This window comes from Chelon labrosus (genome assembly GCF_963514085.1).
Source record: "Chelon labrosus genome assembly, chromosome: 16".
Lineage (NCBI taxonomy): Eukaryota > Metazoa > Chordata > Actinopteri > Mugiliformes > Mugilidae > Chelon > Chelon labrosus.
The window spans coordinates 21769211-21782878 of NC_140349.1; the positions used below are offsets into that span (position 1 = coordinate 21769211).

Below are 13668 nucleotides of genomic sequence, written 5' to 3' on the forward strand. Positions count from 1 at the left end.
CCATAAGGCTATATAACGCCTCACTGTCAGTAATCTGACTTTATGGTTAATACCTGTCAGGTTTGGAGTAGATGGTCCAGGTAGATGGAGTGGGTGGAGCTTATCAGCTACACTGCAGCCAGCCACCAGGGGGAGCTCTACTTGCTTTGGCTTTACTTTTGAGGAGCTGTTCCGTCGTCCATCTTTACACTGTCTATGGTTTCAAAGCTGCTAGTCATGTTTACCTCCGTTTTCTTCTTCTGTTTGAAACGCAAGTAACAAAGATTTATTTGAGACATTAATGTAACCTGCTATATTTTCTCGTGAAGATTTTAAATGACTGATGTACGGTGCTCGATGAAGACTGTCCTACAGTGACACCTAGCTGCCAGAGCATGAATTGTCACTGACCAAATGGAAACGAGCGTCTTAGCAATTACCTTTCTAAAAAGAAAACCAGTCCCAGGCGTCACCAGACCGTCTTTCCAGTTACAGACCATTTGCATTGTTGCAATATGGTATTTTTAGAATTAGTGTGTAATGTGCGCTTTTGAAGATGACTGAATGAAATGCAGTGCCCATTTGAAGATGGGACTTCAGTCAGTGACATAAGCCTAGCACCACTAATCTTCAAAGGTGGATGTATTTAAGTGTGGCACAGCTAGAGCAGGAGCTTTCCTGTTTGTCTTTGTTTTGAAGTCTAAATTGTTATTTAATTTGTGCCATGCTTTGTTGTAAAGGCTGTGAAATGATAATTGCATTGCCTTTTCGTCCTCCACCTCACTTTGATGTGTGTGTCTCTGGACTCATCCAGAGATTTTTATTCTCTTAGCATAATTTCATTTACGATTTGCAGTACTGTACATAAGACAGGCGAGGGAGCAGATCACGTGTAATTGTACGTACCTTTGCAAACTCAATAACTTCATGACTAAAACAGACTTGCTCAAGTCAACTGTTATTAAAGGGTGTTTTGTAGGTGTGCAGCAAACTATATTTTTTAATCAAAAATGTTTAATTGATTTTCTTTTTGATTAGTATATTAATCTGTCTAATCTATTTAGTTGATAGCTAACTGAATATATTCTCTCAGAGTTAATTCTTTGGTTAATTATTTACTAAATATCCATGATGAAGGAATATACTATTCATCACAAAAGTTACAATTTGTTCTGTGTAGACCTAATTAAGTTGACATACAAGCCATTAGCATCTGCTCCAGGGGGTCTTCGCAGACTTCTTATGTGAAACTTGGTAGATAAGGAAACAGTGGTGACTCCTAGTTGCTTTCCTCCAGCCAGCAATCTGACAAAACTCACTGTAGCGTGGTTTAGAACTAGTGCGTTGCCCCGGACCCTACTCAAGACCCTGTTCTGCTGTAACCTGACGTGCACCTGCCCAGAATTGTAATGTAGTCCAAACACAAGCTGCTATCGCATTGTTCTGGGTGGGAAAACTAGTGGTTGTGTTTTGAGGCACATCCATAGTGGCTGTGCTGCTTGATGATTGGCTTCAGGCTTTTTTCTGATAAGGTCTCATTTTCAGCAAACCCAGCAACAGGAGCTGCCATAATTTGGGATGAATGGAAACATTGCAATTTCGCGCAAACTGACATTATTGTGTTGACGTCACTGACTGTTGATGTGTCCTATCAGCTCGCAGCTAGTGTTCGTGCGTGGTCAACACAGAGAACTTTTTTTTTATTTCTTAATGATGGAAGGTACATGGAGAAAACACAGCAAAGCCCTGGCCTGGCTTCAGTGAGCTGCTGTGGCCTCTGAACCGGAATCCAGGGAAAACATGTAGATCAGTGCATGGACACACCATCTATGGTGTTTCCTATCAAACTCAAGGGAACAAAGTTAAGCAAATGTGGCCTCATCTCTTGAGTGTCTGCAGTGTGGAATATTTTGCATTAGTCAGCATGGTTCCTGCCAAAGCAGTAATTTAGCTTAAGGCTTAAAAACACCGAGCCACGTTCTGAGTGACACACTGCTTTTATAAGAACTTCCTTTTGCAAGCTGGTCTCCTGTGGAGATAGATGTCCAGGTAATTTGCAGTTAGCAAAGTCACATTGTGTCACTTCTCTAAGTACTGAATGATAGGAGCACTGAGTTATCCTTTTTTTGTTCTGGTCTTTGTGTATAAAGAAGGATCTGATAGTGTCTGTCACCCAGTTAAACACTTGAAGTAAAGCCAATCAGTCATTGTGCCACCACTAAAAGGCCACAGACATTTCTTGTCTCTTGTAAAGTGCTGCTGTAGGTTCCTGCCCGTGATTCACTCTGCAGTATTTATTCAGTAGATAGTTTGGTGGTTCAGGGATCACATTTTTAAGAAGAATCTCCTTTGGACGCAGTCTGAGAATATTGACAACATTTTACTCCTCTTTTTATCGGAAGTATTTAACGTTTTCATTGATTGTCTGGTTCGCATCCCTTTGTCAAAATAACTGCCTGAAGGTTGTTTGCTTCAGTGAAAAGATCATTGGAAAAACACGAAGATCCATCACACAGCCAAGTACAATACAGTCCTGATAAGATTATGAATGTCCCTGCACACATTCCCCATAACCACATTAAAACCAATGCCATAAGGAATGCATTTTAGACGTTTGAAAAATAAAGCAAAAAGTTTGCTTTTTATTCAGAACATTAGTGTCTTGCATTTTCCTAGACCATAGCACCTGTTCAGACCTTGCATTAAGATCCGATCTGGGCTATCTGGGCACCTTTAGGTACATGTGTTCATACATGACATCAACATGCATCTCCAAATGCAGCTCTAGCTCTGATCTCAGTTTTGTGCTCTGTATGCAAATAAACCCTGACATTATCTGGGGCTCGGTAGAATATTTTAACAGCAGCTGTCTCTAATGGATCTCTTCCACTGATCCAGTACCGAGAACAGCGCTGTTTATATGTGTGTGTCATGACATTGGCACACACATTAAGTTATGATTTATCGATCTCCACCCTGTCGTTAGTTAGACCTGCACAAAACTCAGTTACCTGCAATTATAACTCCAACCCTGGATTATGTACCATAATCTCTGGTAGTAAAGTAAAATTAAGACAATTAAATACTTTTGCAAATTCTTACTTAGATATATTTATTTTTTCGTAATTAACCTCTCAATGCGTGCTGGGGGTGTTCACACATGTGTTTTAACATAATCGGATTGCCCAGATCGGATCTTAATGCAAGGTCTGAACACGCCCATAGTCATGTGGTCCAGTATCAGTATGGACATCTTCAAAGAAAGTAACAGATACCTTTAAAGTTGATCTTCTGCATTTATGTGGTTTTCAGAGGATGAGTCATAACTTAGAGAAAATGAAAAGGCCAGATTTTCAGTTGATGTAATCCCTGCAGTGTATTTCAAAGTATTCTTTAGCATCTGTTTTTCATGTGGAAGGAGGGGTCCAGATTAAAATCAATGCACCTATGTAGTCTCTGTTGTTATGTTAATATCAGCCCAATATCAGCCCATCAGCACTGAACTCTACAGAGATTCGTGCAGAGATAGAAGAGTTGCAATTGATGTTTTAATCTTTGAATGGAGGGCCAGAACGCTGTGGGTGCAATTAGAAGGGGCCTTGTGGGTCATTTTAATGAACGCAGGTATGCTTAGTTTGTTAAATCTACTGTCTGGATGTCCTGAATGTGACACTTAATGAAACCTCAGGCAGAGAACACCATGGCTTTTGTTGGCTATTTTAATCAATAAGTTAGAAACACCACAGTATAGCCAGGGGAAACTTGGACCTGAGGGTGTTTGTTCAGACTAGATAAATAATTTAGTACTTGCCAAACCACGCCAGACAGCTTGTGTTGTTCGTCATCAAGCAGAAGAGTTTGCAAGATTTTCCACTGATGTCAGCTGTGTGATAATGTAGTAATGGGTTCTGTAAATTCATAAAGCCTGTACTTAAATATATAGTTCACACGACTATATTTCATTTTATTTAAGATTCACCCCTCTCCTGAGCAGGGCATGAAATGAGTTGTACTCAGATTCACTACTCTAATGGTTTTTATGGATTTTGGTTGAAGATTGTTTTGCTGTTTTAAAATTAGGTTTAGTAAATTTAATTGTAATAGAAAGTAGAGTAAAACTTTCTTTTCCGTGTTGTTATCATGATGCTTACTGTTAGATCCCCTTTGTTGCAGCTAAGCTCTGATCACAACAGAATTGGAAATAGTGAAATTTAGTTATAATATCCTTCCTTGGATGACAAACATGACAAAGTACTGTATATCTGTAACAACGTGTTGTCTTTACAGATCTAACTATTGACAGATCACCTGAGAGTCATAAAAGGAGAATCTAATGTATTCTTTTTTCAAAAGCATTGTTGATAGCCAACGTGTTATCTCTCCCTTCCCTTCAGTGACTCATTATTGAACAATTAATGGCAGTGTACAATCAGGGGATTAATGAGCACTCAAAGCTGTTTAGAGAGCATCTGTAACTGACCAGGGCTAGGATGTAAAAGCCTGCTAGCCTGTAGTGCTGTTGGCTGTCGCAAGGTCAGCAAAGAGCCCAACAAGGAATTACAATGTCCCCAAACTTCTAGAACCTCATGCCCTGTTCATACCGTTTTTGACTGTGTCCTGAGTGATCAGATCACAAGTAGCCAGCTGGAAACTGCTCTGTATGCAAACATACCAAATCACTTGGGGTAGTAGAATATTATAACAGCTGCTGTCTCTAATTGGTCGCTACCTACCTCTGTTTGAGAACCATGAACAGCGCTGTTTGTTGTTAGTGTGTCAAGACATGGAGACTTGGGGACATGATATACATTTTGGAATAAGCTGTAGAGTGCCTCTAACTCATGTGAAGCTTGCAATACTTCATACTAAGTTAATATTTATTTAGTTATTTATCTCCGCAATGGCAGACAACCACTCAAAGCTCAGATTGTAACGAACTCTACCAATAACAATGAATGTGAAATCGTTTTACTTCAACACTGTACTTAGTGTATTTTACATTATATGCACATAATTACTCTTTTCATTCAGTTTTTTACTCATGAATGTTTGTGTCAAAATGCAATCCACACCAATCAGGCGTAACATTATGACCACCTTCCTAATACTGTGTAGGTCTCCCTTGTGCCTCTAAAACAGTTGTGACTCATCAGAGAATGGACATGAGCCTTCTGAGGGTGTCCTGTGGTGTCTGGCAACAGAATGTTGTTAGTGGGGGCCGTTGGGTCCTATGGGTTGAGGGGAGGGGCCTCTGTGGATCATCCCACAGATACTTGATCAGTTTTGGGATCTAGTGAATTTGGAGGCCAGGTCAACACCTCGTGCCTAAAGCGTTTGTCATTGCTATGGGGTGAGGGTGTCTGGTCTGGTCTAGGTAGGTGCTACATGTCTAACTAACATCCACATTAATGCCAGGTCCAAAAGTTTCCCAGCAGAACTTTGTCACAAGATGGTCAATGTTATTTACTCCTGCTGTCAGTGGTCATAATGTTGCGGCTGATCAGTGTACTAATGTATCAGAGATACATTACATTAGTGCTGAAGTTATTTGATTGGCAACTTCATTGGTAATGATAATACATGTCTGGGTAATAGACTGGTGCCTTAAAGGCAAATTTTGTTGTGTGTCCATCAATTTATGAATAATTGTCGTTAGTAATAAGTGTCACTATAATTAATCAATAGCTGAAGAGAGAGAATTCTTGAACTTGTAACAGCTGACATTTATCAAAGCAAAATATTTGCTCCAAACATCATCTGCAAGCAGTTTGTCCATAAACTGAATCCTTAAAGGGGCGGCTGTGGCTCAGTAGGTAGAGCGGGTTGTCCACGAACCAGAGGGTTAGCGGTTCGATCCCCGGAATGCCACATGCCGAAGTGTCCTTGAGCAAGACACTGAACCCCCAGTTGCTCCCAGTGCGTGGCACTGGTGTGTGAATGTGTGTGTGCTTGTGTGAGCGAATGGGTAGATGTGTCTATGACTGTAAAGCGCTTTGAGTACCAATAGGTAGAAAAGCGCTATATAAAAGCAAGGCCATTTACCATTTACCATTTAAAAACATCGCTGTCATTTGAGCCTTTAGTTTTAAAGTTTCAAATTACAGTTATGTAACTGTCCTTCCCAGAATGTTAAAACTTCATTTTGTCCAGTCAAAAATGATATAATCAGCAACATGCATTTGTAAGTGCTTATTCTCTCTCTTTTTACAGGATGGCCATCCAGGTTGACAAGTTCGACTTTGAGAGTCTGCCACAGCCGGACCAGGAAACTGTTCGCTTCAGTAACCCCAAACAGCTGGAAGAGGAGCGGCAGCATGCCCAGGGCTGCCAGATCAACAGCAAGTTGGGCATCTGTTGGAACATTATATCCTTTCAGTGGCTCTATGTACTGTATAAGCTTCATGCGACGTGAGCATAGCTACAAAGGCTTCAGACAGAGATGATAACAGCTGATTTATGTCCTGAACCAGTTACAGGTAATCTACAGTAGTATCATACTGTCAGACAGACTTTGTCAGCGTTCCATGTACTGAATTTTGTTTGTTGACATCAGTTAGCTCAGTGATACAGCACATCTGGAGGCCTTCTAGGGAACTTGATTGCCTGCATTGACAGATGGGAAAGCGTATGGTGAGGCACATACTGCTCTGATACTGTGAAGTGATATCTTAGTGTATTCTGTTTGTGTGTAAATGTGATGCATAAATGTATCAAATATGATATCCTATAGTTCCTAGTTTATAAGCAGATGTTCAGTCTGTTCAGGGAAATCGTTGACATCATGTCAGGAGGCTGCATTGAGGAAGGAAACTTTTTTGTTTTTGTTCCCTTAAACACTCACAGAAATCAAAAATGATTAGGTGTAGGTTTGGTTTGAACGCATAGGCACTGTTGCTTAGTGTTTTTCTTTTCTTTGTCGACATCAGCCTACTGTAAAGCGTGTTTAAAAAATAGTTGATACCATTGGTTTTCACACTATAGATAAAGCCAATGGGACATCCGTGTGGAAAAATTATCCAGAATATTATCATACGTATAGCAAAAAGGACGTTGGAGAAAGTGTCAGATCTAAAGACACGGGCGAGGAGACTGGCTTGGAGCGTCTACAGAACTTCAAGGCTTGAGAGATGCTCTTAGTCACCAATGGTGAAGACCCACCTACAGTTTCTCTGAGGAGGGAGAAACCATACACTGGCAATGGGGTGATTTAGGCAACTCTGACCAGCTGTACCTCCACCTCACAATGTCCAGGACTTCTATACTGTTGTGTACATTTTGGTGCCTGATACCACAGGACACAAATCTTGTAGAGTCCATGCTCCAGCTGGTCTGAGTTGTTTGGGTAGTATGCACAAGATCAACAGCATGTTAGGCAGGAGTAGTCCCCATTCCCCATGCTGAAGATGTGTCTAAATGAGTGCTGGGTAAAACCTTGGTAGCCAATGGTTCTTTGTGACTAGTTAACTTTTAACACTGCAGTCACCAGGGGCCCTTGAAAGAACTATGTTGGGAGTAAGAACTACTGAGGCAGATAAAATTCTGGCCAAGAAACCTCCCTTAAGCCCCTTAAAAGAAAGTCTTGAACCTTGAAGAGTTCATGTTGTGCATCTGAGTAGTTGGCTGAAGTAGATATCTGCCATTACTGCAGCAGTACCTCTCTTATAAATCCTATAATTCGAGAAAAGCATTACATTTTTAAGCACCCTTTTTTCTAATTCCAATTTAATATTTCATGTATTTTGGATTTGTTTTCAATCTGACATTACATGGACTTTGTACGAGGGGGCAGGTAGCACAAAGTCAGTTTAATGTGCAGTCCAACTGATTGAGACATTTTCGTTTTTGCATACAGCTCCTCTGCTTGATGTCCAGAAAACAGCAGAATTCCAATGCACGTGTGGAAGGGGCTTAAAGCAAAAATAAATCCTGGCGTTTTAAGATTCAAATATGAAGCTAGCAGGTAAATCCTGGTGGGTTTAATTAGCTAACGTTACTCCGCAAACAAGTCTGTACAGAAGCATTATGTTAATGCTATTTCTTCCCTATGCTTGTGTAATAACCAATTTCAAACTGATGTTTATAGATAGAATAACCTCCACATTAACGCAGACTTCCTCCATCTGCTTGAAGGGGTTGACTGCCAACCCCAACATCTGTGCTTTCGCGCATTCAGTTCCACTCTGCCACCGCAGTAACGTGGCCGAGCTCGGGAGCGCATCACATAATCAGCTGCCAGATTGATCCGTACAGTGCCTTGTATCAGCCCATCACTCATCATTTGGCAGGTACCGGTGCGCATATGTAGAGAGTTAAGAGCTGCCTGTCAGATTGCTTGTGAGCACGCTAAGCAATTAATATTGAATCCAATCTTTGAGCTACTGAAATTGCTATCATATTTTTCCTTTTTATGAAGGCGTAAACACTCCCGTCATTATGTGCATTGTTTTATCTACCAGTAATTTGGCAGCGTGTAGGCAGGAATGAAGAAAGAAAATGACATAACGATGTGTTCCCAGCAGCGCTCCCTTTACTGCTGCAGAAAAAACACCTGGAACAGCCTGTTTGATCATTTTTATCCAAATTAGGACATATGTTGTGTTGTAATTTTCGAATTTCTCCTGAAGTTGAACAGCATGGAGGCGTTCGACTGTTCTCACTGTTACTCAGTAGACAGCGAAACAGCCACTGTGGCTTTTCTGAGCTCCAGGGAGGCCAGAAAAGAAAGGCATTAAGGACATTTCAGAATTAAATGTTCAGCTGATCTAATTGACAAAGAGGTACAACACAGTCCCTGGAGTTGAAAATTGAACGAATATTTCTTAGTCACAGATATGTGCCTTGCGTTCAAATATAACTCATTTGGATGGAGGAGAACTTTTGTTGTCACCGTTGGCTGACATACCAATACCCCACAAATGTCACATTCAGTCATGCAGTCAAGTCTTGCTTATTGTATCATTTCCTTCACGTAGATACATCTCTTTGTATAGATAGTGACTTGACTGTCTCAAATCATTGGATTAGCTTTATGTAAATGTTGCTTCCGGGTGGAATTTCTCTTCACAGCAAGAAAAACTAGAGAAATAAAACATTTGATTACACTGCATGTCACACTCGGAAGCACTCACTTGGCCGTGGGCGAAATAACAGTCATATTAATTTGTAATTTATGAGCTCCCCACAATATTACTCCTGTTTTGTTGATGGTGTTCAGTGGTGATTCACTTATAGGGAATGGCTTTGCCATATACAGTGCAGGCGCTAAGCATAATAGAGGAGATGAAAGGCGAATGCTCTAAGCGTGTCTTCCCCTTGAGGAGGTCACAGTGTGGAAGTTCATTTGTGTCCCAATGGCCTTCTTAACCAGCACTAAACTGCTTCACAGTTATTATTGCAACTCCCTGAAAGCTGTCGTAGACTGCATATTACATCCAGATTACAGTTTGTCTGAAAGCCAGAAGCAACAGCATGATATTTTAAGTATGATTGAGTTAAAAGGACACCAGTCTGGTTCAGAACTCAAACTGTACAGATCACCTTCAAAGCACTGTACTCCGCTGTGGTCCATAGGCACTATTTGTATTATTTCTCAGTCTAAAGTTGGGTTTAAAGTTCTTCCTGAAGGCACTACCATATATATAGGCTAATAAAAATAGCTTTAAACTTAAAGCCACCCTTCCGACCCGAAGTTAGAATGAACCAATTCTCCAAGCAACACACTGCAATGAATTACACAACTGTGAAATTGTGAAGAACTGTCGTGCATGACATACAAATTGTTATTCAACAAACAGAAAATTGCCACACTGAATGATTGCTGAAAATAATTTTAGTCACTGAACAAGCATGTTGATCATGTGCACATTGGCAGAGATTGTGTGATTGCTCTGATCCGTAGCAGGTTTCGGGAAAATGATTTAATGAATGTGTTGCTTGGTTGCCACAAATACATGTATTCAGTGTGCAGAAGATGAGTGTGGAAGTCATTCCTCGTTGGGGTTCTACATGCAGTTCCCTTTCACATGGCCACGATCAAATCTATTGGTTCTTTTGAAGTTAATTTAGCAGTCACCCCTGTTAAATATACAGTATACTGCTCACATAGCCATCAATTATCAAAACATTACATTATATAGTATAGTACAACATATTACAAAATGTCGACAGGACTGACTGCACTATGGTTCTGTTAGGAAGTGTAACCACAGTGGAATGTGTTGGTAGATATAATAATACAACCCAAACAAGCAAACTATGTAACATGTCCGAAGCTGACTTGTCTTTTGAGGATTGCAAACAATAGTCTATTGATCATATGCTACCCTAACATCCAGCTTGTACCAATGGGAATTAGCCGTAGCCGCTTCTGCTACCGAACATTTCCACTGAAGCCTTGAATTTCGAATTGTACGTGGTCATGCTTTGAGTGATCAAAACCACAACGCTGCCATTGTTCACTGGAATAAGATGCAGGTGCATGTTGTGAATCATCATGAGTCACACTTTGAGTTTGGAAACAATCCAGCAGGCGCACTGGAAGCACTTTTCAGCTCAGTATGTTTTGTCTGTGGATGCCTCCTTTCTCTCTCTCGCTCTCTGTCTCTTTCCCTCCGCATGCATACTGTACTCTCCCGCAAAGGTTAACAGACACAGGTTTGGTGCTCTGGGCGCTCCTCGTCTCACCCATTATTCCAAATGTCAGCTGTGTAAATGATCAGCGGTGTCCTTATCATCACACATTATCTGGGTAATTGCTCTCTGACAGCCGTATTTGTTTTGATGCAGTATTCATCCATTGATAGCCTTCCCCGCGATCGGCTTAATGCTGTCATTATACAAACATGCTCTCTGTGCACCTTTGACATCGAAATGAATGCATAACATAAAAATTACATGATGATGGTGGCTGTCATGGGTTTTAATGCTACTACCAGTAGTATTGTATATGTCTTCTGGCTTGATTCAGCAATATTTCTAGCTCAACTTTGTGGTGTTTCTAAAGCATGTACCCTGACATTTGGCATATATGCAGTTAGCACCTTTCACATCTTTAACAATGCTTCGCTCTCTCACACAAAGTAAATCAGGCCCTTTAATCGTGTGCCAGACAAGTGTTAGCAGTTTTCTTTTAGGAGTAAACCAAGAATGTATGTGGTTGTGTTCTACGATGCAAGACTTGACAAGGCACAGAGACACAGGGAGAACATGCAAACTCCACGCAGAAAGGCCCCAGACTTGTCCCCTTCCTGGCTCTGGATAGCTGAGTCTCTTCCCTTACAGCCATAGCTTGTTATATTACCAGTGGTGTCATTTGATCCAGTTCCTAGTTTTATGTGTAAAACGTTTTACATGTGTAAATAGAGCAGAGCTTAACATGATGGTTAATCCTTCAAACGTACCGAAGCTTTCCCATGCTGTTGTCCTTAACCTCGCCCACCCGTCTCTGCAGCGCTGTGGAGAGGCCAGCGTGGAGGGAGTCCTCAACCAGCTGGTCCTGGAGCACCTACAGCTTGCTCCTTTGCAGTGGGGTGAGTCTCTCATTTATGTGCCTTCCTTCGTCTGAGTCGTGATTACACCATTGCTCCACAGTCGCCATTAAAAGTTTGTGTATTCAAACGCCTCGAAATGTGAAAACTAGTTATATTAGGTAAATATGAAGTTGATGAAACGCAGAAAACTTGTCTGTGTACTGTGTATAGTTTTTTTTTTTTCTTTTCGCTATCTGAGTTTTCGTTGAAATCAGGTCTTCGTTTAGGTTTTCTATGAATGTGTTTGTCAATCACACTTATCTGGGTGGTAACATGGCCGCCTTCTCACCTGTCAGTTAGTGCATAAACCTCAAGAACTGGTCTCAAGCCATGTTTTTTATTTGCATTTATAATGGGCTGCGGGCTATTTTGGAAAAGTGTAGACAGCAGCTTGGGAAATGTGTGAATCACCGGGGACACACAGAATTTGTAGGAGCGCTCTTTGGTCGCACCATCTGTGATCATCCTCTGAAATCACTTTTGATTTACTGCGGGTGTTTGTTTTCTGAGATTCCTGGCCTCTCTTTGGGCACTGCCAGCATTTTGATTAGTCAGCTGGGGCTGTCCTGCTTTTGCAAAGAGACGGCAATCTGCGAAATGAATCTGCGCGGCAGATCATGCGTGGAAATGTGAGAATCTATTGAGACCATAATAAAGGGGATCACATGTAAATACATCACTGGATTCGCTCTTCTCCAGATATTTTGGATCTTCCTTTAGCAATAAATTCCAGAGAAAAATGCTTTTGTGTTATGAATTGAAATACAGCCATCTTTAGACTGATATCCTACATGATGTTGTCAATCTCAGGTGTTGACAGTGGTTGTTATTTCCTCTTCATTTCTGCAAAGGTACTCATGCAGTTCAGCCTTGGGTATTTGCAAGGCTTGCTGATTGTGAGCCAGATAATTTGCCTCAGCCCATTAGGATGCCTTTATCAGGGTTGCCAAGACTATCAGAGGCTCAATTATGTGTATAGTTCATCCATTTCCCCTGCGTCGTTGTCCAATTGGATGCTGCCTAATTCCGTTGCTCTGTAAGCCTCACACTGACACTGTAGATGACTAGAACTTGCTTGTCAAAAAATCTAATTGCAGTTGGCAAAAACTGTTCAGTTTGTCTTGTCATGAATTAGATTAAGAGTGCACAATAGTACTCTACAACCTTTTTACCTTTGGGAGCATGGTCAGAGAGAGTACCTCTGTTCACTTGTTATTTCAAACTCTAGCAGCTTTAAAAATCAAATGTTTTTACTTTTTTATTAGAAAGCAGAAGCTGTGGATCTCATTAATTATATCTGATGTCGACAGCCTTCAGATTGACACAATTATTTTTCGTTTGTTGAAACTGTTTCAACTCATTCATGAGGTTATGCACTTCCTTTACATGGTCCGTGCTGTTTCAGTCTCATCATTATGGGACCATTCCGCAATTTAAGTCTTTAATTTGATTGTCAGAGATTATTGTTTGCATTCTATTGTATACTCTCAGCCTTTTTGTATTTTTGTGGTTGTAGAAAGTGATCTCCATCACAACTGTCATTTCCCGGTCCAAAGGAGATGACAAGCGAATGAAGAATTAGCTATAAATGATTCTATGTTGTTTTGCAAGTACATTAACAATGCATCTTTGTTGTCAGGTACATTTATAACTAATTTAGATGAGGTTATCTGTCATTAATAACCTTCAGAAGGTTCTAATGAGAGAATCATTACCTTCCCAGTTCTTACACCAGTTATGTTCCACGGCATTTTCCAGTTAAGGAGAGTTGTGTATTAGTGTGCTACGCCTATTTGTCATGGTGTGAACACGTCCTGTGTTGTCTCGCTCTCTGTGTTCGGCTTACTATCAAACACGGGCTGAAAGTAAAGAAGGAGAGCGTGAGTATGTGCTGTGAAGGCGCATTTGCATGCACAGCCGAGCCCAGCGTTGTGTGCTACATCCCCTCCTGTTGAGTGGATCTGCGAGAAGCACAAGTCCACTCATACAGTTGGCCGTGTCGGTCGTTCCATAGCTGAAAATCCTTCAGTACCACTCCACACTCAACATCCGGCTGCTAAGTATACAGTAAATTTCTTGACGGCCGTTACTCTGCAGCTTTCCTTCAACTTTCCTGCTCTCTGGTAAAAAAAAGAAGAAAAGAAAAAAAGATTGATCGCTT

The 13668-nt window shown here is 40.9% G+C and overlaps 1 protein-coding gene across 4 annotated transcripts in view; it reads left to right on the plus strand.

Moving 5' to 3' along the window:
- The window catches only part of trappc9 (trafficking protein particle complex subunit 9), a 213790-nt gene that overhangs the window by 140820 nt on the left and 59302 nt on the right, over window positions 1–13668 (plus strand). For all 4 annotated transcript variants that reach the window (XM_084563278.1, XM_084563281.1, XM_084563280.1 and 1 more), the window contains 2 exons: window positions 6190–6343; window positions 11417–11507. In XM_084563278.1, coding sequence (XP_084419404.1) covers window positions 6190–6343; window positions 11417–11507 — 245 coding nt within the window. The remainder of the gene's footprint in view (window positions 1–6189; window positions 6344–11416; window positions 11508–13668) is intronic.